This window comes from Poecilia reticulata, linkage group LG15 (genome assembly GCF_000633615.1).
Source record: "Poecilia reticulata strain Guanapo linkage group LG15, Guppy_female_1.0+MT, whole genome shotgun sequence".
Classification (NCBI taxonomy): Eukaryota; Metazoa; Chordata; class Actinopteri; order Cyprinodontiformes; family Poeciliidae; genus Poecilia; species Poecilia reticulata.
The window spans coordinates 12,633,061-12,658,890 of record NC_024345.1 but is presented as its reverse complement, the minus strand read 5'-3'; the positions used below and the strand labels follow the sequence as shown (position 1 = coordinate 12,658,890).

Sequence of the window (25,830 nt, the reverse complement as noted above, 5' to 3'; positions counted from 1 at the left end):
GTTAAATAGTTAACATTTCCAAACAGCACCATATCTGATCTTTCTTCAAAATAATCATTATGTCCATGTTATTTTCTTTGTCATTCTAGACAATATACTTATTCCTGTAATAAACAGTTTTAGATCYTTTAATACAAAGGTACAGCTTATGTCACACACTTAAGTCTCAGAATATCCCCCCATCTGCTACTGCATAAAAAATATACAATATATTTGGGGGGGGGTTTCTGTACACCAACATTTTCACAGAAAGACACAATATAGCTAAACAGATTCGACTCATGTAAAGAAAAAACAATCTAAACATGTCAATAATACTTTCCAACAACTTTCAGAACCATTTTATTTCAAAGCTGATAACCGACGGTGTATTAAGCAATCTGTACATATAAACAGATCACAATTCAGCTCCTGTACTACTAAGCTGTACAGCGGTTACCGTTAGAACAGCGGTTAACTGTTCTAGTTAACCTTAGCTAACTAGAACCGCCGTCGCTCTTTTTCCTCCCAGGGCCCAATGGTTCAGTTGCTATGACAACACTAAATAAAACACAAAAGGAAAAGGTCTAGTAACGGAGTGTTCCACCATGTCTGTAGTTCTAAAGAGCAGCTCTGAGGGGCAGACAAAAGTCTACGTCTATTTTGAGTGGCACTGTTTTGTGTCAGACTTTTGTTTTGAGTTGAATTTGGCTTGTTTTGTATTAATTATGTCACCACAGTTACTCGAAATGCCAACAAAAGCAATAGCTCCCCTCATGGGATCGAGCCGCACGTTTTTATTGTGAAGGGGGCACGCAGTGGTACGAGCCACATTAACGGCACTAGGAAGAGGCAGTTACTTTGAGGTATAGGACAGTGCTTGCCTATGCATTGCTATGGCAGACCCCAATTATAAAGACGTGATTTTAACACTGTAGCACATTAGCATTGATGATGCTAACAAGTTAACTGAGGGAACAAAAGGCGGACTGAAGTTTTTTTTATTTTTATATCAACTCTTGCACTGCCGTTTGCTGTCATTGGCAAAGATATGTAAAAAAAAAAAAAAAAAGCCTTAAATTCAATTAATAATTTAATGCAGTAGCACAATCTCTCATTTAAATTTTAAGGAAACTTAGCCTTTAACTTAAGCACATTTAAGCACATTGCTGGACTAAATAAGAGCAAAACTTCAAGGGTTGTTAAGCAGGGAGGGTAAAGTAGTGATCCTTTAAAGAACGGATTACACAGTGTTGTATTTTATCTACCTGTTGTACACTCAGTGTGTTTGTATGTTCTGGGAAGCTGTTTTGGTGTATTATTGGGGCAGCTTTCATCACTGAAGTTCTTTTGTTTTTTCTCCAAGAGACTTTCAAGTAAATATAGAGATCTGACTTTATTTGAGTTGCAAAGTTGACGTTCATATTGCACGTGGACCTTAGAGGCCCTAAACCATGTCCTCTTTGGTCTAGAGACTCCCCTGCCTCTGAGTGACTGTTTCCTGCTTTTTCTTTTGCTCAATTACTTCTCCTCTGACTCCCACATGTGGGTCTTTGGCTCTTTGGGAGAAAGCATACTCTGTGGAGGAGGAAATCTGTGACATGGCTTCAATCTAAAATGTGCTTGGTTAGTAGAAAGAAATGAGCAAACTTCACGATTATGGTTGTTTCTTTTTCTTTTTTTAACTATACATTAGCTGCTTTGCACAAAACAGTACTGTCAATATTAAAAATAAGCCATAAATTCATCACTCTCAGCGTTTGACCTGCCACCCATACCAGTGAAGCATATCAGCGGTGATCGGATGCATTCAGATTGCACATATCAATACATGTTAAAACCATATTCCAATGTGTGGAAGTGCATTTAGGACAAACATAGAATGAAACGGAGGTCAGAAAATTACAAAAAAAATTTAAAAAAGCACAGACAGAGCCGCAGTTGTAATGTAGGAGGAGGTCAGAATGAACTCGTCCTCTTAGATGATGCTTTTCTAGTACTTTCCTCTCCCTCCCATCAGCCCCCCTTTTATGTCTTTATTCTGCTGATACAACCTCCTCCTGTCTGCTGACTAACTGACCCACATTCCTCTGTGTGACTAGTTGCCCTTCTTGTGTATGCGTGTGTGTCAGCCCACATTTCTGCTTGCCAATTTTTGTCTTTCTGTGTGCGTGTTTGTGTGTGTGTGTGTGTGTGTGTGCGTGTGTGTGTGTGTGCGTGTGTGTGTGTGTGTGCGTGTGTGTGTGTGCGTGTGTGTGCATTCTTGTGCCAACTTCTGTCTGTGTTTGTCTGCCTCATCTCTCCCCACTAAAACTGGGGGGGGGGGAAGAAAATCCTCAGTTTCTCCCAGGCTTGAGTAGGAACCATTTAGGTTGTAGTTTTATGGAGTGTCATTTTCCATGATGATTTATGAGATTTCTCATGTGATTGTTTTTTTTTTTCTGATTGTGCTATTTTCTGTTGGCAATTTCTTAATCGGATCTAAATAAATGGGCCTCCTACACATGAGACTCCCTCTAGTGGTGAGTTTCTTTGTGGCACAGTTCAGGAAATTCAGGAACCTCTTAAATGATTTCAGTTACTTTCAAGGCTTCCTCACTTTGACTCATTTTTAGTTAGTGTAACAATTTAGCTAACTCTGCTGTGGATTTAATTGGCTTTCGCACTGCGAGCACATTCCCACATCTTTAATTTGTGCATCATGCATTTTTCATATAATGTAAGTGATGTTCTACTTTGCATAATTCAGAATTATGGCTCTCCCCCCTGTTATATGTCGCTTTAAGTCACAGTTTATTTTAATTGTGCCATCCCAAGGGCGCAACGTATGTAAATGAGTTCTATATTAACTGCACTACAAAACATCAAATGATACCGTTCCTGTAATGTATTGCGGCACATGTGCTACCTCATGAGAAAAAAAAAAATCACAAATCCAAACAATTTAAAATTTTTTGTTTCCCTGCTTCCTTGTATTTCAGATATAAAACACCAACAAGATAACTTCTTGTGGACTGAAGCTGTAAACCTGAAATCCAGAGAGGAGAGAGCACTCACTGCTTGGACAGGATGGCGCTGGTCGACAAACACAAAGTCAAACGGCAGCGGCTGGACAGGATCTGTGAAGGTGAGTCGCTCTCCTCTCTGCCTGTGTTAGACGTGTTCAGATCCGAATGTGCAAATTGATCACTTTGATCGCACATGGGTTTGAACTTATTCACTTATTTTTCTTCGTCATTAAAAGTCTGCGACGAGCTTTTCATCCCGCAGCTACAAACTCGGTGAGAAGTCAGAGCGATCGCTTGAATTAAAGTGTCGGTGCGCCGAACATCTCAGAGGAAGCCCTGAGACTGACTAAGGCTTCAGACATAATAGGATGGATGTCTAGCAGAGCAGTGGAGTATGTGTGTGTGTGTGTGCGTGCGTGTGCGTGGGAGGTAAAGGACGCCTGGTTGAAAGTCAAATGAGACTTGAATTTGATGTAACCAGATTGCTGTAGAGATGAAGAAAGGGGTTTGTAATGAAGTGAAGCATTCCTTTCAGCAGTTGGATTGTGAACGGTTGTGGGATTGATTTGTGTGCATCAGTGCATTTACATATTTATGCGTTTTGTACAGATTGGAACACCAAGAAAGACATTTTCATTTTTTTTCCCCCGCCAACATGTTAACAGAAGCCGCTGGTCGTGTATCGTGGATCTTTGTTGCTGTTCCGTGCCACGCAAAATTATTCTTCATCCCATATGAGATTTCACATTTATTATTTTATGTTGTTTCCAAAACTTGAATATAAATTGAACTACAGTCAATTTACAACCAGCTCCTGCCTTGCTTGTCAAAAGCGTGATTGCTTTTGATTGCTGACTGAACAATATCAAACAGCATGTTAGGATCAGGTAATATGGCCCTCTTTGTGTTTGAGGTGTTCAGGTGTTAACAAGTTTGATCTAATTTTATGAGGGGATGAGATCAATAAAATGCCTTCTGCTTTGTGTGACGTTTAAATCAGCTGTGTAAATTTTGCGTCAGTCTAAAGTTTCCGAATTATCTTCATTTATGACTAGCCTATAAATTGCCTACTGTGGTTGGGTTGTAATAAAATATCCTGTATCCGGGCCAGAACAACAGCATTGATTTAAATATTTAAAAACTGCAGCAAATGCAATGTTTGCATGATAACACAGTTGTTCACACTGTTGTTGGTTCTTAACTCAAATCCAAAGCGGGGCATTTCTGCAGGGTGTTGCGTGTTTTCCTCTCTCTGGGTACTCCAACTTCCTCCAACAGTGTAAAAATATTCATGATTCCCTTAGGCACCAACACAAACCCCCTGATTGAATGGACACGATTTTAATGTGCATATAATTTGAAACATCCCTGAGTCAATTTGCATTTTTTCCAATCCTGCTCTAATTTCAACTCCTTAAATGTACCAATTATAATACCCTTTTACAATACCATGTTCTTTGCTATTTTGTATCAGTCTATATAAGCTGAACACTTTTTATGGCATCCTAATTCCACTGATGAAGAAAATGATGAGATTGCTGTAACTGATCAAACCAAATTAATACTAAGCGTCTTGCCTTGTGTTTATTTATTTGAGTCACAAACCCACATCTCTTTAGGCTAAGAGTGGATTATATGAAATTATTTTTGATTATTGGCCTCCAGAAAAGGTAAGTAATAGATAAATGTAGGTGCAAAAGCATTCATGATGTTTATAAAAGGTCCCTTAGCAGGCTTTTTTGGTGCCTGAAAAAATGTCAGTGTGAAAACAGTAAAACTTAAAAGACTGGAGGCGAAAACAGTGAATTGGGAAAATTACTAGCACTCAGAAGTATCAGGCTGCTCTGTTGTGGGGCCACATATGTTCTCACCACTTACAGGCAATTTCCAGCAAGTTTGTGCCATTAGTGCTAAACCTAACTTTGATGCGTTTGGCATACTGGTCTAGTCTCAAATACCATTTTAAATCCTGGAGGGTTATAAGCAGCCCACCTGTTCTGGTCCTAAGAGTCGTGGGCTCCTAAAAAATATCAACAAGCACTGAAATATTTACTGCCTTCAATTCTGGAAAATGTCATATTAGTGCAATGCAAATGGCAATTTGAAATGAACAAGTCCAAGTCAAGTGCATTGTGACCAAATGCTGGGTTTGCCGAGATTAAAAAGATGCCATCCCCTATTTTTGTGGTAATCTGCCAGGCCATTAGGATTATCAGGCTCTTTTTCTTCAAAATAAAACCTTGGAACCTTTCATCTGTAAATTTGTAAGCTCCTAAAAATAGTGCAGGAATTATTATAGCCAAAAGCAAAACAAGCAACTGCTAAATTAACACCTCACTGAGCTGTGGACTCATCTCAACATCTCTCCTTTCTTCTTCTCTTCTCTCGCTCCCTCCTCTTGTCCAATTACAATCCATATCACACATGAACAAAGTTCTGAATGACGCCCGCCAGAAAAGTACTTTCACCCACACTGGGATGTCTCCAGCAACCTCTTGGTACATCCACCTGCTGAGGGAGTGTGTGTAGCGCTGTAGCCTTCCAACCTAAACCTACTGTAACTGCACCCAACCTCACTGTAACCATACAGGTGTAAAGAGGGGTTGATCAAATCAGTGAAAAATCTAACAAATGAGCCTTTATTACCTTCACATCCTTTTACAGTAGAGCAGAGGCTGAGCAGAGAGAAGCTACCATCAGATAGTTTCTTACAGAGGAAAAACCGATGTGATGGAAGCAGCGGGAGAATCCATGGAGGAAACGGGGGAAGCAGAGCTTCCTGCAGTGAGTCTTTGATCCACAAAGTTAACAGAAACATGGCTGATCTGGTGTGTGTGTGTGTGTGTGTGCTGATAGACCAACCTGTAACAGAGTAAGCTTCAGACGTGAAGGCTGACGCAACGCAAGGAACCATTTGTCCAAAACATCGTTCGATTTATTGTACCACCTTGTTCTGTGGATGTGATGGAAAGCAAAAGAAAACCTTAAAGTGCCTCAAATGACATGTAGTCATAAACCTTTTTAAACAGGTGTTAATACCTCAACTCAAGGTGTGAGTTAATATTGGGATTTTCTGCCAGCATTTTTTTTTTTAAAGTGATTTAAAATGCGGGATTTGAATGAAGAAGAGCAGGAGCGAATGGTGTTTTCTCTGCGCCGTTCTGCAGTAACAGGTGGAAAGAAGGCAGAAAGAGGCCTGCCAGATAATTTTTTTTCTTATTTGTTTTGATTATATTAGAACATCATAACTTCTTCATTGTTGCACCTGATGTTAACTCATACTCATATTCAGATCTTCCCTTTTTTGTGCTCTCACTTTCCATGCTGTCCATTTTGTCAAAACCGATGTTTTGTTTTGTGGAAATCAAGAGGAATTACAAAGGCGGCTTTAATAGATAGCCCACAGCAGCTTTTGCGCCTTTATGTCAAACGTATGACACGCTGTCAGTTACCATAGTGATGTTTTATTGGCTATTTCACAATGTATGATTTTGCAATGAGCTGCTTGCAACTTAAGTGAATTTTCTCAGAAAGATGAATGTGTGTGAATGCCTCATGCAATTGAGCCTCAAAGTATCAAATAACTTCACTCCACTTTGTTCATTTCTGAGAAAAATCCCACTACTGCTATTTTATAGATTCCTAAATGAAGCGGTGATGCTGCTGTTTCCATCCTCAGAATGAGAGCCACATGTGGCATCTTAAAACTCTCCAAAAACCACCAGCCCCCTTTCCCTGCCTGGAAACAAATCCCCCTCTCTCCTTTTTTTTTTTTTTTTTTTGTTAAATGCAAGAAGAAGGATCGTGTGCTGCCTAAGCAATATGTTAAATCACATGACAGTGTTTCCCCCTGCTGCCTCTGACATCTCTTGCAGAGTCCATCTCTCATATCAGTGAAGTCACTCTTCTAAAGAGGATGGGAGATTTTCTTTCTCTCTCTCTTTTTTTTCATGATGCAGTTAGTCACCACAGTGGCTCTTAAAAAATCTGTAGAAGAGGGTGATTCACATCAACGAAGTTTAAAGATCAGAGGGTGGTGAATCATGCCTTTTTCACAGTAGCATTAAATCCACTCAGCCATATAAAAAGGGGTTATTTTAAAACCAGAGGCATGGGGTGTTCTGCACCGTAATGTCAAAGCCACCCACTATTATCTATAAACAGACTGTTGGGACCGAGGCATGAAATACAAATCAAAGTTCATACCATGTATATTGACAAAAACAAGAACGTTACGGACTGATTGTGATTGCACCGCGGTCATGGCTTGAAGTCGACGAGACGGCGAGAGCAGCTTCCCCTAATTTCCATTTATCTTCTGAGGAGAACTGTGTCAATCCAATAGCGGGTTCCCGGCGGCGCTGCATTGATTGCATCTCTGTGATGAGTGGCCAGCAGGAACGTGTCCGTGGGTCCAATCACATTCGACATGCCCTATGCGGCGTGGTTGTTTATCCCCATCAAGTGTGGTCACGGTGCCGGAATGTAGACCTCACTGGTGCAAATTTGAAAAGTGCGTCTGCAGAGATTCACTTTTAGTTATTGGCAAGAACCCTGAAAATGACCGTAGAGTCAGGACTAAAGATAGATTTAAATCTGTGGAACTGAAACGGGATATTGGCGTGTTGGGGGTTGACATATGTCTTGTTATCGTGTAAGTATGAATCAAATTGGGGCTTTCCACTTGGAAATTGTTGGAACAAGCAAAATGGACAAGTTGGACACAGCATGTCTTGTGACCTGGTTAATTTACAAACAGCAACCCGTTGTTTGCTTTCAGTGAATGTGATATTTGCTGTGCATAACAAGAACTGAATTTGTGGTCACTTTAATTAAACATATATTTAGATTTTTTATTAAAATGATGAATATACAGTGTTTGAGGAAAAAAAAGACCAGCAAAGATTAATCATTTCATACATTTTTCAACATGTAAATATGAATTGTTGATGTCAGATTTGCTAAAAATAAAAAGCTGTGGTTACTGTGTTGCATACGTGTGTACACACTTAAACTATAACTTAATTCCATCCTAGTGCTCAGCCTTGTTGGGTATCTATAGGAAGCCTGACTTCTGTAAATAAGGTTCACCTACCCAAAATGGACTTTGTTGGCATTTGTTCACTTGAATTATTCAGCTAAAGTTCTTGCAGAGTGATTACAGAGGATCAGAAATGTTAAAAGTTGACCGACAGGAGAAGAGTTTCTTGTTTATTAAGCTTCTGTTCTGCATTCAACAACAGTCTTGTGTATTGTCCTGGATAAAGGTCTAGGGTTTTCCTGGAAGCTTTTCTTTGGCTGAAAAATAAAAAAAACCATCCGCACTAAGTTAAAATATAAAAAAATAATGGTAAGCCCTTTAATTATTGTACAGGAGTGAAAACATAATAATTTGAGGAAAAAAAAGAACAATTGAAACTTTGCGAGAGCGTGTGACAAAAGGGGACCCGACCTCACTGATGAGTCTGCAAGCTATTCATTAATTACCAAAGTGCCTGTAAATTCTCTAACAAAGCTAATGAAGAAGAGTTGTTTGTTTTAATAAGCCCCGTTCTAAAGCACGTACAGTGGAACTGCTGCTTCCAATGTGGGATTGATGAAGTGCCAACAAGAGTGTAGCAACAATAAGGTAAATGTGACAAACATCTGCTCCCAGCTTCAGCTCTCATACTCTCCCCTCATCCCTCCAACTCTATATCTGTCTGCTCCTCCTTCTGTCCGCTCCATCTGTGTACCCAGCATGCATTTTGGCTCAGGCGGCGTCGCAAAGTCGCTGCCATTTAGCCAGAGCTAACCGGCTGATCCAGGCACTGATGGGATGTGAGAGGTGCTGTGACGTGAAGTAGGTCGCAGGATCGGGAAAAAAAAAACGCCGCCCTTCCTCCCTTCTTCCCTCCCTCCCTCCCTCCCTCCCAGCCTCTCGGCTGTTGGTTTGTGATTGGATGCAAACACCACAAGGTGGGGTAGTGGAATTTGTCATGAGGAGTTCAAGTGTTGCCTGGATTGAGGCGATGTAGGTAATGCTTGATTGTGCATCATCCTCATCTTTGTCATTTAAGTTTTTGTTTAAAATGAGCAGTTTCTCACAAAGTGGTCAGTTGCACTGAAATACAATGAAGACAAGTAATATGGGTAGTATTTTATTTTTTTTTTAAGAAATAAAAGGTAATAAAATACTACCCATATTACTCCATCTCTCATGTTCTGGCATCCAGCTCTGGTATGAAGTCATTGGAGTGGCGTCTGGATCCGCTTCTTCCCTCTCCCACCATGAAACCGTACTCCACACCTATTGGCCTGTTCTAACCTCCCCTCAAAACCCACAGCTTTCCTTACAGGCTTTAAAGGTAAGCAGCGAGGGAACTAATTAGCTAGGGGAAACAATCGAAAAGCAGACCAGATGCAAAATTACTTGCACTACACTAAAAGGTACAATCTTTATTTCTTGCTAGCTGACATTGAAGAAGAGTGAACTTTTTTGACCTTAAAGCTTCTCACACATTTTCTGAAGTCATCCCCTCTGACAGAAATGAGTGAGATCAGTGTTTTGTGATGGTAACACTAAATTACTGACTGTGTTATCTTTAAACGCTGTATTACTGTAACTAACCCGGTGGCATATTTTGAGTTGAAAATTCTCTTCTTGATATGTTGTTTGATTTATTTAGATTGTCTATGATCCCACACAAGGAAGCAGTATGTTTGAAGGATTTCCTTAAGCAAACCCAAAAGTATGCCTCCATTATTATCTCAAATAATCACAACCACTTTGTGTCATTTTGAGCCTGAGCTGTGTATGTAAATATCTTGTTTCCATTGCAAACGGCTAAGCGGTTGTGTTTGAAACAAGTCTGGTAATAATATACTTGAAAAGTGTGACTGTTCTACGTGTCTGCTGTCTGAGCTGGCGTGTACATGAACCTTGGCGATTGAAGTTGGAGTTTAGCTCTTTGAAAAGTCTCAGTTCTGAAGTATTATAACAACCTGTGGCTTACTTGGATCAGAAGAGAGAGAGAAGGGATTATGGCCGATGCAGAGGAACAGTTCCAGAAAAAAATAAAAGAAATTATATTGTTTCAGTTTAACCCAACGTACACGTTTACTATTTAGTAAAATAACAGCTTACTCACATTTATAGACCATTGAGTTTCTATAGAGAGGCAATATTCTTATTGCGTTCACAAACAGAGCAGCTATGCACATACCGTCTGTTAAACGCGCGTTGCAATTTATCTAACTGTATCATTTCCTGCAGCGGTATTGGTATTGTAATTTCATTTTGAGTCAGAAGTCCCTGCCACACGCTCACGCATACGTTAGTGCAATTACCATTCAAACCATGTCTTTGCTACATGACACGTCACTCTATAGGAGGCAGTTGTTTTTATTTCTGTTGAGGGCCGGCGTTCGCTTTGAGTTAGCGTGTGATTTTTATTCATGTATGGGCAGCAGGCCAAGGCCAAGGCTTTAGTTGGGGGATTACACATGCGAATGAAAAGCGATGTAAATGAAGTGCTGCAGCCGCTGCAGTATTTTGCGTTCCAAAAGACGAGCAGAGCTGGGTCGAAAGGCTGTCAGGCTGAAAGTAAATTTTTAAATTGGCTTGTTTAGTATAACACCTTGGAGTCAAAAATGTGTAAAGAATGTGAACTTTATACAAAAAAAATGCACACATTTACATGCTCACACGTACAGTGCTGTGAAAAGCATTCATAGCCCTTGAACCTTCTCACAGAACCTTCTCACATTTCAAGCAAAAATAACCAGTGGATTGACTGTAATTTGTAATTTTTATACAAACTTAAACTCTGAAAAGTGTCGTGCATTTATAAGCACCTCTCTTTACATGCATGCAAAATACAACACACCATGCCTCTGATTTAGTGGGAGCCCTGCTCCTTCTTCTCTGTATCAAGAGATTGTTATTCTGTAAGAATTATTTTTAAGAAACTTTACTCTTTCTGTGTGGCCTGGTACTAAATAACCATCGGTTGGTACTGATTTGTGTCCCAGTGTTTGGAGACCTATGATGTAAAGGGACAGAGCAAACAACTGAAAGATAGTTTTCTAGTGAGATGAATTGAATTAGAACGTTTCGGTCTGTACACCCATCGCTGTGCGGTGAAGAAAACAACACTATACATGCTCCTAAAAATACAGCATGAGCATGATGCTGCCACCACTATGTTTTATGGTGGGGAGGCTTCACTGCAATAACAACAGTTCTGATGGTCAAAGTTGAAGATGGAGCTAAAATTTGAGACTGGATCAGAGGTTTACCTTTGAGCAGGACAACAACCCTACAAGCATACGGCCGTACATTGGAATAGTTTGCATCAAAATAATTGATTTAGGATATTTTTTGCATAGAAGAATGGGAAAGAATTTTAGCATCTGTGTAACAAATGTGTTAGAGACGTAACTCTAAATACTTTGGCAGCTGCATTTTTGGAGTTGGAGCAAATGAAAATGTATAAATGGTATGTTTTCCTCCAACTTCATAACATGGAGAAAATCTGCATTGGTTTATTACACTGAAATCCCAGTGACATGCATTGAAGCACGATAAATGTAAACATACATTTTCAAAGCACTGTATACCTAAAATGATAAACCACTTTTATGTGGTATGAAGGAAAGGGGCTGAGTAATGGAGAGGTAGAGAACTAATGAATGTACGTGAAACTACCTGCTTAGCAGAATAAAATGCAAGTTGAAACCTTTTGTTAGCCTTTACTCCTCTTGCGAGTTTTACTTTGATCTCTTTGATCCCTCTCTTATTGTCTTCATGTATTCACATCTTATCTCACATCAAGCAGGCTAATAGTTCCTCCGTCATACTGGGGAGAAAAGGGAAAAAAAAAAATCGTATGCATTTTTTCTCTGTGATCCCACAAGAAACAAACCCAACACAATAGAATAGACAGCTTATTCTCTGATTTCTTCCTACACTTATTATGCAACATTGATTAAACAAGATATTTGTGCCAGCAACTAATCTACTTTTAGGTTTCACAGGGCTACGGCAGGGTTTTTAAGATTTTTATTTTTTTATTTTTTTCTCCAAGGAAATGTGATGATTATATTTTCAGTTTAAAATGCAAGTCATCTCCTATAGCAACATGTGACTAAATTTGGATTGAAAATGGACACTTCTTTCGCTGACATTTGTCTTCACACACTAATACACAAGAGGCCAGAAGGTTATCAGCTTTCAGTCAGGAAGTAAGGTAGAATATTCTTGGTTTCAAAATAAAAAGCAATAAATAAGAACATTAATGGATCATCAAAAATGGGAAGGAAAACCATTCTGTGGACTCTATATGAAGATAGTTTTCTGTTTCTTGACCTTGTCAGCAACCGAAGCATTTCGAAGCGCAAAAGGTACTTTGGATTAAATGCTGCGACATAAAGCCCCATCCCCCACTCGATAAGCTTTATGCACACACACGAATGCATGGAGTTAAATTATAAATATTTATATCAAGAGTTGAAAACCGCAAGTTCTGGATTTGTTTTTTTCTGTCCACTCCACTCCACTCCACTCCACGGAGAAGACGGCAGCGGAGGACAAGTACGAGTTTACAATATTCCCGGTCAGATTATTGCAATGTTCAATGCCCTGCAGTTGCTTTATAGACAGCAGGTCTGAGTAATCCCAAATCAAGGAGAGCAAAGCAGCGGCAGAGATCATCAAGGACATTTCAGAGTGCATTGGGCAGCAGTTGTGTGGTGGCTCTGCTGCAAGCATGGGGCCCGAGGGATTAGAGTCCAATCAGACTGGATTTGATGTTTGCTGACAGCACATGGGACTTAGCTGAGCCGACTGTATTTCATTTGTTTTCAATGAAGCCGCGCACCTTGCCTGGCCCTCCTTCGGTGTCCTGTTACTCTGATGCGTCTGAAACCTGTTGACTGCCACGGATCATCAGCAACTTCAGGTGGGTGTCTGGAGGAACGGGGAGGCCTGGGGGACGTTGTGGGACTGGGTTTCACGTAGGATTGGCTTCATTGTCATCACCAGGTTTCCTAACTGGTTCACGTGACGTCACAGAAGGATGTGGAATTAAACGGGCTTTATTTGGATGTAATCCTCCATAGCAATCGGCAGAGCGAGTAAAATGTCCCACTGAAGGGGGAGATAAACCGTTCTGGATTAGTACAAGCCCCAGCCCATCCCAACCCATAACCCAGCCTATCCTCTTTTTTTTCTTCTTCTTTTTTTTTTTGACCTACTAACAAATGTGTAGTGGCTATCTTGAGCTTCGTCCTGTGATCGGGTCTTCCATGGAATAACTCAGCTGCCTCCACAGTGTTTGTGTGGTTTTGTGTGATATGGATGATTTTGTGTGTGGTGTCCTTTTTCCTCTTGCACAACAAGGCAGCATGACCAGGGATTAATTATTCAAGGACTGCAAGCTAAAGGGGGAGTCATCCGATAGCTGGGACTTATAACAAGCTGGTATCAGGTGAAACTGTGCACTTTGTTAGGTGTTTTTTTGTGCTTGCTTTGTGCTTCCCTTCGGTTCTTTCTTTGATGCTGGAGAATTGAACTTTTAAATACTCCAAAGAAATTTTTATTGTGGGTTTTTTTTTATATCAGATTTTTTTTAAAGAAAAGCTATTTCCTTTTTTTGCCAATGCTTGTTACGAACAAACAATTGGGTCTTGGACGCTCCCACAGTTGGGACACGTTGGGGGGGAATGAGGGTCAGTGGGAGAGGCAGTGCGACAGTGTGTACGACCAGCAAGCAAGAGTAGCAGGTCGACGGAGCTCCCTGTCATACGGGGAGGGAGGAGGCTGGTACGAAGCTCCACTGGGGGTGCGTCCCCCTGACCTGGATTTGAAACGTGCTTCATATTCTTACCAAGACTCTTCCTACGGACAGGTCTACACAGAGCGGCACGACCCACGCGGACTCAGGAAGAGCTCTGTGCCAGACATAAACCACTACGAACGGGTACCAATGGCTCACCGAGGCTCCTTTTCGCATCAAGATTACTACTCTCATGACCCAGCCATGACTCCTCGGCCACCTGAAGGCATTTACAGGCCAGAGCACCAGCCTCCGCCACCTCACCCTCATCAACTCAGCAGGTCAGGCTCCCATTTTGGAATAGCTCCTGGGGCTCGTACTGTGTGGGATCAAACTCAGTCAGGGAGAAGTGGGCCTCAAGCTCCTTCATCACCTCTGCCTCCACAACCACCTCCAACAGCCCATGAGTTAAGTCGGACTTACAGGGAACCTGGGGGTATAACCGTTGCCAAGATTATGCAAGACGGCCAACAGCGCTTACCTTCCAGAGACCTACCTCCCGGTCACTATGGTATGGACCATCCATCTCCTCGATATGCCAGTGAACCACCCCCTCTCACCGGGCCGTCCGTCTATACAGATGTTGATGGACGGCCTCTGGATTCACAGCAGCAAGTTGCCACCTGTCTCGTTGTAGATCCAGCAACTCAAGGTATGATGAGGCAAGAGACTGCATCACCTTACACCATCCAACAACAGCAGCACTTGCATCAGCAACAGTTACAACAGCAGCAGTTGCAACAGCAACAATTACAACAGCAGCAACTTCAACAGCAGCAATTACAACAGCAGCAACTTCAGCAGCAGCAGTTGCAACAACAGCAACTTCAACAGCAGCAGTTGCAACAACAGCAACTTCAACAGCAGCAGTTGCAACAACAGCAACTTCAACAACAGCAGCTACAGCAGCAGCCAATTCAGCAGCAGCCTTTACAGCAGCAGCTTCAACAAGAACAGTTGCAGCAGCAGCATCTGCAACAGCCGCTTCCACCTCCACCGGCCATGCCTGTGCCTGATCCTAACCTTGCTCTGTCCTCTCCACTTCCAGCTCCAACTGCTCAAATGCAAACTGTGGCAGTTGTTGCTGCTGCACCTCCATCTGTTCAGAGTGCCCCTACTCCAGCTCTTCCTCCTCCTCCAGCTTCCCCACTTCCTGCTCCACCTTCTATGCCTCCTGTATCATCTGTTCCACAGACACCTTTGCCTGTGGACCCCAAGAAGACGGTGGATCCAGAATTCCTTTCTTTTCTGCGTAATGAAGGCCTCTCGGAGAGCACCATTTCTTCACTCATACAGCAAGGCTTTGACTCTAGTAGCTTGTTAGCTGTTATGGAGGAAAATGATGTCCGCACTGTGGCCCCCAATCTTGGCCAGGCTCGCGTACTGTCTCGGTTGGTTCATAACTACAAGCGGCCCATTGAAGCTACACCAGCCCCATCCCGTCCTCAAACACCCATGCGAGGTCGCTCTAATAGCTTTAGCCATCGCTCAGACATCTATCAGCAACATCATCACCACCATCCACCGCACCTTTCTCAGGCTTTGGCTGTAGATCCTCAACTAATGCCCCCACCAACTCCTGGGGTCATGCAAACCATTTCTCCAAGGATAGGAGAAGTAGTAAGTCGGAGGCCAAGCAGTGCTCCCTCTCAAAACCTCATGGAAGTCACAGGGGGCTACCCAGGTCAACCACCTCGTTCACCTGGACCATACACTGGAGCCCTTATGCCTGTCCAGTCAAGACCAATGTCTGCTTACTCCGCAGGGGTAACGATGCCCGGGGTGCCTATGCAAGGTATGCAAATTATACCACAGCAGATGACTGGGTCAATGCCTGTACTACAAGGATCCATTCATTCTATGCAAGGTATGCCACAGCACATGCCTGTATCATTGCCAGCATTACAGCAACCCCCCCAACAAGTACCAAAGGCATACTCTACCAATTATACAGTCCCTATGGAGCTGATGAAAAGGGACAGGAATTTGCTGCCATTATCCCCCATGCACAGCCCTCATCCAAGCCCTCAGTTGATTCGTAAGGGTGGGGGTCCTACAACAGACAATGCCATGGTCCCCGTGGGAGCTCCAGTTCAAGGTCAAAGTGCACTGACTGCTAACCAGAAGTTAAGTCGACGCACAGGTCCTCCTGTCATTGTGTCCACCATGGCTTCTCCAGACATAAGTAAATATATCCTTTTTTTTATAGAAATCTTTTGTTTGCTTGGGGTTTTTGTAGATATAACTTTACTTCATATGACTTTTATTTAGTTGATTTACAGATTTAATAGACAGACAATGAATTTTGCCTAGATTCTATTTTGTATAACGATCAGTATATAACACCAGTTCATGGGGCTGCTATTGTATTTAAGTGCTATGCAATACAGTCACAAAATGCTTAAAATACCAACTTAAGTGTTAGCTTCCAATTACATGTTCAAATTTATTTTCACCAGTTGACTTGACAAATCATTTATACTGTAAGTGAAAAGACATTTTTTGTGTTTTGCTCTCAAATCAGGACTATTTGTTATTTGATGATTTTTTTTTCAAAATGCTTTTAATCTTACTCAGCAGTTTCACCATTTGCTTGCTGTCCTGTGTTGGTGCTTACTCTATCAATCACAGAGAAAGGTTGTGTCTTTTTTAGCTTTTATCTAAGCTTGTGGAGCGAAATACTTAATGTTGTCACCTATCTCTTGTCAAAACGGGTTTTTGAATTAACATGGATTTGGAATAATCACCCTGGCAATCCCTTCCCTGTCCTACTTTTGTTTCCTGCACACATATTGATACTAAAATAAAATCTGTCTTTCTCGCCTTCTTATCTGTTTGAGAGACGGATTTTTGTGTCTGCAAGATACTTTACACAGTCATGTGAGTGATCTAAAGCTGGCGTTTTATCAGAATGAGAAACAGGTCTATTAAGTAAACGCACAAAGTGGTGTTGATAGGGCACAGCATGAAGGATTTGGGGGGAAACAGCTGTCGGCATCCTTTCTGGTACGTCTTAGATGTTAACAACTGTCCTCAGTTCATGTTGCAGTCTGTCAGTCGCTGCATTCATGTGTGAACAGCTTGCATTAAGATTCCTCTGACTGGGAAAGGCAGATATGATGTGCAGATGTGTTAAACCGTTTGGGAACAGACGAAATGTATTTGTTGAAACAGTGTGGCTGCAGCGTTTAGGAATGGCTTTTTACACCGCCATTTTTTCTTTTTATGTGATAATAAGAATGCTTCAAGGTGGGAAAAAATGAAAGTTTATAGCTACTTGGACAAAGCAATATTCCCACAGACAAAATGTTTGTTAAATTTTCATCGACTAATAAAAAAAAAAAGCATTCTTTTTTTTTTTATCAGTGGAAAACCCAATTTTTTTCACATATCATCTTTCTCATACTGCCCTGACATAGTGACCTTTTTAACAAATATGAAAAAAAAAGTTATTGAAGTAACTTACTGCAGCTGTAACAAATTGAAAAATTATTTGAAAATTGATTTTGCACTTGTTCACGTTATCTTTATTTGACACTTTTTTGATGATCTGAAACATTTAAAGCATGTCAACAAGTTTAAATAAACATAGAAATCGGCAAAGGAGGCAATTAAAAGAATATTTCTCAGACATTTTGCACAGTAAAGACTGATCTTCCCATTAAAACCAGAGCGAGAAAGCGAGACCAACCCCATCATCAGACAGATAAAATTCAATTACCTTTCTGATTGTGTTATTGTGCCATTTTCTCTGTGCAGGTGGCAATGAGAACAGGGAGAGGGGACGTTAATCCTTCAAATCCTCAATTTCAACTGCTGCACTGATACATAGACACCTCGATTCAGCTCTGACCAACTTTAACTTTTAGACAGACTTGAAATGTGGGAAAAAAGAAAGCAGATCAAGGAACCAATTATTAGACTAAGCTGGGTTGTCACTCATGAGATCTTTCAGCCTAGGAGGCTGAGGTATAAAAGGATCCCCTTTGCTTGGCTGTCAAAACAGGCTGCTGTTCTTGGCCCTCATGGTCTCATGTGTTGGAAGCAGATTGCTTCAAGTGTTCGTCGAGCATCACATTGTTAACACACACACATGCAGTTCGAAGAGGAGACCTTATTTGCATGTGGCCGACATTTGTTACTTTAGTAATTTCATCTCTTAATGGAGACGTCTGTGAAGCTGCACTGAAAGCGTATTCCTAATTTGTGCGCTGCTAAGCAACTCGGTCATTCTGAACCGAGTCCCTTCTGGTTAAATCGTTTGTGCCAAAAAAGTACTTTTAATTTAGAGCTTATTATGATTGTTTTTCTCCCAGTTTTTCCACTTAAAAAGATTAATATCACAAAATCATGTTTTTACTATGTTAATTTAAAATGTATTACTTGCTACGTTGTTTTTAGACTAACAGCTTCTCGCAGAAAAAGCCACCTATTTTGAGCGATATCTATATCAGCGACAAAGAGTTTACCAGGAGCAGAGCTATTTGGGTCTACCGCTATTTGAATTAATAGTCTTATGTGTAACACAGATGGCCAGCACACACCTCACCCAAATATACAGTATGACGCTCAGTGAATTACCCCGAAGTAGGACTATCTACTCCAAACAGGACTTCCCTTCCCCCACTCTAGCATAAAATATCCCGCAATATAACCCTGTGGGACTGGACAATGCTACATTGGAAAAAAGAGACACTGCAATGTTTTGTTTCTCAGTACTAGAAGCAAAACGCCAGGAGGTAACCAGTGGTCCTTTGATGAGCGAGATTAAGATTTAATTAGAAAGAAGGATGCTTTAAGGCTCATTGAAGAAGTTCAGCCTTTGTTGGAGGATCTTGTCCAACAACATCTGGTTTTGTTTGAGGTTTTGGTGCCATGTTTTTGCAGTCTCTCTTATAAAAAATAAAGTTAAAAAAAAGAACTTTCTTTTTACTTCCTGTCCTCTTTTCTTAAAGGGGCAGTGTTTAGTTATATTTGAGTCGTGGGTTAGGAGTGCTCTGTGTGATGGGAATTTGGAGACTTCAAGGAGCAGATTTGGGTGAATAGCTTTGCGCTTTGCGAGAGCAAGTGTTTAGGTACCCTTGAATGGCTGCCACGGGAGATTCAAGGGTTCCTCAAACATACATGACTGCATCAAAAAGAAAACACTGCAAGTAGGTTTTTGTTATGAGGGAATGACATTATAACATGATATAAAGCTTAAAAAAAATCATGTTTTTGCAAATACCTCTCTTTTTAATTTTTTATGCGTGACATCTAGCATCAGCAACGAGGCTCTTGTGTCCTGTTCTACTTTACGGCTCCACCTTATTAACATCCTCCCCTGCAGAGGGGCCCTGCTCCCGTTTGTTGGACGGCCCGAGGGCAGCTCGGGTCAGTTCTGCTCTGCGTGACACACTAGCCGTCTTCTTCCCGTTGGCTTCGTGCGATGGTGGCTGGGGATTGGGACATATTAGTTCTGGATATTGCAGATTATGCATTTGCAGGGTCCCGTGTAAAGCCGAGCGCAGAGAATGAGGGATAAAAGAAACGAGAGAGAGGGAAAGAGTCATGCAACTGGAAGATGACGATTGCTGGCTGCATGGTTGTGGGGGGCAGAGAGATGTCAGCTGTCATTCAATGAGGTTATCTCTCCAATCTTACATGTGCAGTGAGGGTCAAACACTGACCTTAATCTGGACTGACAGTAAAAGGTTGTTATTGTTATGTTGGTGGTCACTCTGTACTTTGGAGGAGATGATTTTTGTTTTTGTTTTTTTAGTAACCTTGCAAATGGGCAAGATAAATGAGTTGTTCTTCCTCCAAGTTTTGTCTCTCTCTTTTTCAAGTGTATTATAACATACTTATTATCTACGCACTAAGGGAAGTAGGACTTGGTGTATAGATAACAACCATATACTGTATGCTGGGTTGAGATTATGAAATCAAAAAATCTCAACCCTCTCCACCAAATTTCTTCAAAATTTATTGTTTTTATTTCTAATATATACATTTTTTTCTTCAGGAACAAAAACCATATTTGCTGTTGTACTTCTGTGCAGCTATCAGTTGTCAGGATTTAGCAGCTTACACATCTCAAACGACAATCTGTATTTGTCAGAATGTGCTGCATGATATCGACATTGACATCTGATATTAAGAACTGATGTTTATTTCCTGTTTCCTGTTGCTGCTCCTGTACGCGTTTCATGGAGTGGCACGGGACGAGGTTGGACATGTGGTATTTGTTTGGTCGTGTGTCTTAACTCCAAGACTGAAGCAATGCCACCGATAGCGATGCCTTGAAATAAATCCATCCTTTGTTGCATTGCAGGCTCACTTCAAGCACGTAGAGCCTGCAGTCCTAAATGCAGGCGTCCCAAATATTGCCAAGGAAGCATATTTATTTTCGTTGAGCATTCTCTAATTCTGTCTGAGTGCCTCCTCACTTCTTCTTCTTCTTCTTTTCAGTTGTAGATTCAATGCCAAGACATGCCGCAAGCACATGTGCAATGTGCAAAGTCAGGTTGCGTCCAAACATCAGACCCTATATTGTAAGAACACGAGTCGGGAGCTGTGAATTATTGAACCCTGCGATGTAGTCGTACCGTCTGAGCTGGAGCTGAGTATCGTGCAGTGCATGGCCAGGCTCACTGTAAAGACTTAGTTTCGCTCGGGGCTCAACCTGATGACAGCTGCTTTGTTTCAGGCGCTTTAACTGCATGTTACAGTGAAGAAAAGCTGGCTAAGCGCTGTCATTTCCTGTCACATCTGGATTTGTTTTGTGCTATAATGTCAGCACTGTTCAGTGATGGTGAGAAATGGGAAGGTCAGACAAGCTGCATTCAGATTTCTTACTCGTGTATCAAGCGCCTGTGTTAATGGTACAAGTATAGGCAGCAGCTCCACCACGAGCGGAGAGACCAAACTGATGTGTCTGTTCGAGTTTAGCCTTTAGCTGCTTTAGATTTATTGGTTAGACCTTTTACTCTAACATAGTTGTAGAAATAGGACATTTTCAGAAACATTCGGTGTGTACAACAAAATGTGGAGTAATTTTGATATTAACTTTCATAGATCTCTACAACTATGAGTGCATAAAGTTGCTTGTCTATTACACTCTTTTGCACTCTTCCACGCTCTTTTATTGTGCAGAAGCCCCAATAATATATCAGTTCTTCTCAGAAACCTTTTGAATTAAGATTATTTATTTTTTTTTTTTTTTTTTCTTGAGTGTTAGCGTGTTAGCTGGGGTCAAACAACAGCTAACCCACTAACACTCAGCTTTCTGTTAAAGCTCTCTGTTAAAGTTTGTCATCCCATAGTATTAATGTCTTTGTAATTTGTTCTGGTAGCTTGTAAACTTGTCTCTCACAGATTCAATCTCTGATGTTGCAAATATGTATGAGTTGGAAACCACAGAACTAATACAAATCTTAAATGTATGCTTGTTTATTGACTAACATTTATGAATTTAGACTCCTTACGCATACATTTTAAACTGTCAGTAATCTTACCCCGTGCATCCTCTTAGCAGATTTAGACCTTGTTGCGTGAATGATGGCTTTTGAGAATGACTTTACAGAAGATATTTAGGGTCTGCTCCTCCCTGTTTAATGTGATCTGCTTCTTTTCTCATTTTCGGAGGAAAAAAAAAAAAAAAGTTCAACAAGATAATGCGAGAAACATGTTTCCAGAAAAAAAAATATGTCAGATCAGCACATTCATTCCCAATTGTGGTTGTGGCCTAAAAAGCTTGTCAACAGGAGAAAAAAAACATAGGATGAGTGATTTGTAGAAAGTAAGATGAACTAAAACCAAGGAATCCATGCAGCAGTGAACACGATGCTGTAGATTAAACAATGGACCAAGTTTGGGATTTGATTATTCCAGGTTAGCCAGAAACTATTTAGTACTTTCTACAAGTAGAAGTAGCTTGTGCAATAATGTAATTGCAAATATGAGAAGCTTAATATATTGTATATGTGCAATTGTGGATTTCTGAGTACTTTCTCATGTTGTGATGCGGTTAATTAAAGCTACCCGAGTATCTCAGAAGTTTAAAAAAAAAAAAAAAACTATTTTCATATAAATCCTAATACATAAAAAATAGATAGTAAAACTGAACATTACAGTAATGACAATTCTATCTGCAACATTTATTTATTGTGAATTTTGTTTTGACACATTGAAGATAAAATCTTCAAATGTTTATTGTACCTTTCTGCTGCTCCACTCCTTATGGAGTAACACATTTAAATCAAGCTAATATTTTCTTCTTGTGTAGAGCCTGTAGTTAACATCTAAAACAACACAGTGAAGATAAATGGTTAGATCCAACCCTTCAGCTTTCACACCGTTTTTGAAATATTGCAGCGATATTTAAGAATCAGACAGATTTTTTGTTTCTATTTTTTGAGCAAGGAGGAGCCTAATTTCACACGAGCTAACAGCAACAGGTTGGTGAAGATCAACAAGGCTTGGGAAAACAAGACCACTGTGCTTCAAAGTGCTTTAAATTCTTGCAAGTGTATAAAAACGTGGCAATCGGTTATTATCTACAAACTTGCAAATGCGTTAATCTTGCATGAAATATAAGTAATATGACAGCAAATTAAATCTGGTAAGACAAACTGACTCATGGCAGTAACTACTGTACACATTTGTTTGCTCTCCCTCGGCCCACCTCCACCCTTTCGCTTCATCCTCACCCTCCCACCCTCCGTGAGCGGTGGAGTCCCCCTGAACTAGTCACTTTGTGAAAAATAAAACCTTCATGGCTGTTGAGCCTAAGTGAAGGGGAGGCAGAGCTGAGCGATCATGTCTGTGCGTATCTGTTCATCTAAGCGCTGCGAGACTTGACACTTCTACACGACCCCTCGACCCCCCGTTTTTTTTTTCCAACAAAAGCGAAAGGAAGATTTATTTAGAGGTGTAGATGAATCTCATTTGCGCCCAAAGAAAATAATATATATATATATATTTCTCAGCAGGCATGTCAGGCATGTTCAAGGTGAGAGGGGCGCCGTGCATGGGATTGTGTTTCTCACTGTTTGGTGGTCAAGCCGGATGATTTGTGTTGCTTTCGATGTAGCTTAGGTCTCTGCTGTTAGACGTTGAGCCAAAACATGCATCGTTCAGGAAAGTGCAAATTATGGCAGTTACGTTATCAGTAAGTAAAGTTTTAGTTTCATTTTTCCAACCGTGTAGTGCGCTTATTTACTCTCCAACACATTGTGTTTGCTCAGGTTGTTTCAGAAATGTGAGAAGATAAATGTTTGTGGTGAAAGTTCAGCCACATTCAGAGGAAGCTGATTGGACAGTCAGAGTACACAGGAGGCTCGTCTTACTTTTATGAATGGGATCGGGTTTTTTTTCTTTACTACAGATAGTTGTCTCTGGTTTCATGCTGTAGCTGAAGCTCCTCAATAAAGCAGCTGAAATGCTCTCCACTCTACCCGAGGTTACGCTTTTTGATGTACAGTATCATCTAAAGCCTAAAAAATGTTTAATTAGTCCCCTTCAAAATGGTGCAAAATGTTTTTGTAGTCATATCTGACGTTTGTGCAGTTTGACAATTTGCATAATAACAGAATAAAACTGTTCAATAAACAATGAAGTAAAACTGAAATGAGCAGAACATCTGTGTGTATTCTGCTTAATCTATTTCACCTAATGGTCTAAAAATAAATTAATAAAGTAGTTAAGTTATTTCATTCTGGGCAATTATACAATGAAAAAGAATTAAATTTGGCCGATTAACAGGAAATTGCATGTTTAAATATTTTTATTAGCACTATACAAGTGAAATATGAACAAAAAGTTTTTGTTTTACCAAAAGCAAGAAAACACACACTTTGTTTGTTCACACACACAAATATAACAAATTTATAAAACATGAATGTAGACAGATTTTCTTTTTTTTTTTTTTTAGTATTTAGAAAAGTTGGAAATTCAGGCTTTTACTATTACTACTATTTTTTTTATTATTATTTTGTGAAATTTAGGACTCTCAAGAAAACATTCTTCATTAAAAAAAATCTTGATCTGAAGTGGTCTCGTGAAAATCCTTTTATTGAAAAGTGGCTTAGTGTTGGGCTGCCCTGTCAGTCTGGTGTAGCAGTAAATACACTAATCTCTTCTTGGTTTTTAATCCTGGAATCTTGGAGAGATTTTCGTATAATTGTTGCTTTTAGACACGTTGAAACCGACTTCTTCTGTTGTTACATATAAGAACTGACAGCATTATTCAGTAGAATTATATGTAGGTTATGTGCGGCACAACATTATGGCGTTTCCAAATTGGCACTACTACTAAAATTACTTCAGAAAACAGAAAAAAAAAACTTTAATACAATAAGTGTTTTTATGAAATAAATTAAAACAAGATCACACTTAACAATAATCTAAGATTTTATTTAAAACCTAAAAGCGCAGGTAAAAATGTTGCCATTTAAAAGAAAACATACTATTACTGTCACACTGAAACTATATTTTTGAAGCACGTATTAAAGCAAAACGCAAAGGATTGCCACTCTTTAACTTTATAAGTAGTGTTTATGGTGCTCAGGTTTTGCACAATAAGCACAGAGAGTATAAGAGCCAGTCTGCTCACGGGTTGAAAACTGCACATTTAGGATATTGTCACTGCGCTCCATGTTTTCATTTTTTCATTCTTTTTTTTTATCCTAATATTGCCAAGCAGGCCACTGTGTTTGTTTTATGTGAAGAAAAGCGGAGACGCTGCTTCAGGAGGGGTGGACGGATATCTGATTTATTTCATCAAAAGCTCATTGTTAGGACAGTGAACCTGTGCAACGGTGCGGCAGAAAATAGTTGTTTTCGACATGAAACATTTAAAAGCTATGGCGTTTCCAAATGGCAATGTTAACATTTAGTTTTAAACCGATTAATTGTCTGTTGCCATCAAACATTTCTGGACAATTTACTGTAGTTCAGAAAGTGAAAGGCTTTCTTTTTTTCTAACTGTAGTCAAATAAAGTGCGTTTGTGCAGCACATTTCGGCAACAGCTTTAAAGTGCTTTGCACCATAAAAACATAATACAGAAACCAGTTATGACACAAGAAATAAGCATTAGATTCTGTCAAATGCCATCATTATAATTAATCAAACTCTAAGCAAATGGGGTTTTACACCTGATTAAAGGGAAACTCAGTGTTTCAGTCGTTTTGCAGTTTTCTGGAAGATTGATCCAGATTTTTTTGGTGCATAGAAACTGAATGCTGCTTCTCCATGTTTGGTTCTGGTTCTGTTGACATAGAGCAGACCAGAACCAGAACCAGAAGACCCGTGTGCTCTGGAAGGTTGACACAAGACAACGACAGATCTCTAATGTACACTGCTCAAAAAAATAAAGGGAACACTTTAACATTTAAGTGAACACTGAAGTGTTCCCTTTATTTTTTTGAGCAGTATATTTCGGTGCTAAACTGTTCAGCGATTTCTGAACTAACAGCATTTTAAAGCGTATTCTCTGAGCCACGGGGAGCCACAGTAGGAACTTTCAAACTGGGGCGAGGTGTTCTATTTTCCTATTTTCCTAGTTTTAGTGAGGACACAAGCAATTCTCAATCCGTCTCAGCTTGTATTTGTGTGCTTTATTTCGAACTTAATGAAAGCAAAACCTACTTAAAAGGTGCAGCAAAACCAGTTCTGCCTGTTTTAAGAAGGATAAAGTGGAGTGGAATAAAAAAAAAAGAAAAGAAAAGGAAAAAAAAAAAAAGGAAATGCAGTGTCAGATATTGGAGGAGAGTTTGAGGGTGTGAGGCGGACGAAGGGGGAGAGAGGGCAGTCTTAAAGCCCAGATCACAAATAATAAAACAGAGGCAGGGAAAAAAAGAGGGAGGGAGGAAGGGAGGAGAGAGGGGAAAAAAAAAGGAAAGTATGTAATGTAAAAAGGGAAGGTCAGAGAGAATGGAGGAGAAACATGTGCCAGGATTGCTACACCTCTCTCCCTTTTTTCTTTTCTTTCACATAGCTGTGGTAGCAGATTGTTTTCTTTTTTTTTCTCCCTTTTTCTCCTCTT

At 40.3% G+C, this 25,830-nt stretch overlaps 1 protein-coding gene across 3 annotated transcripts in view; it reads left to right on the top strand.

The window, feature by feature from the left end:
- Positions 1–25,830, top strand: part of LOC103476756 (C-terminal-binding protein 2-like) — a 74,268-nt gene that overhangs the window by 24,328 nt on the left and 24,110 nt on the right. The window contains exon 2 of one of the 3 annotated variants that reach the window (XM_008429308.2): positions 2,961–3,106. In XM_008429308.2, the coding sequence (XP_008427530.1) occupies positions 3,049–3,106 (58 nt within the window). In that variant the 5' untranslated portion in view covers positions 2,961–3,048. Of the gene's footprint in view, positions 1–2,960; positions 3,107–13,249; positions 15,990–25,830 lie in introns of those variants that run through there. The other 2 variants (XM_008429307.2, XM_008429305.2) reach the window with 2 other exon arrangements.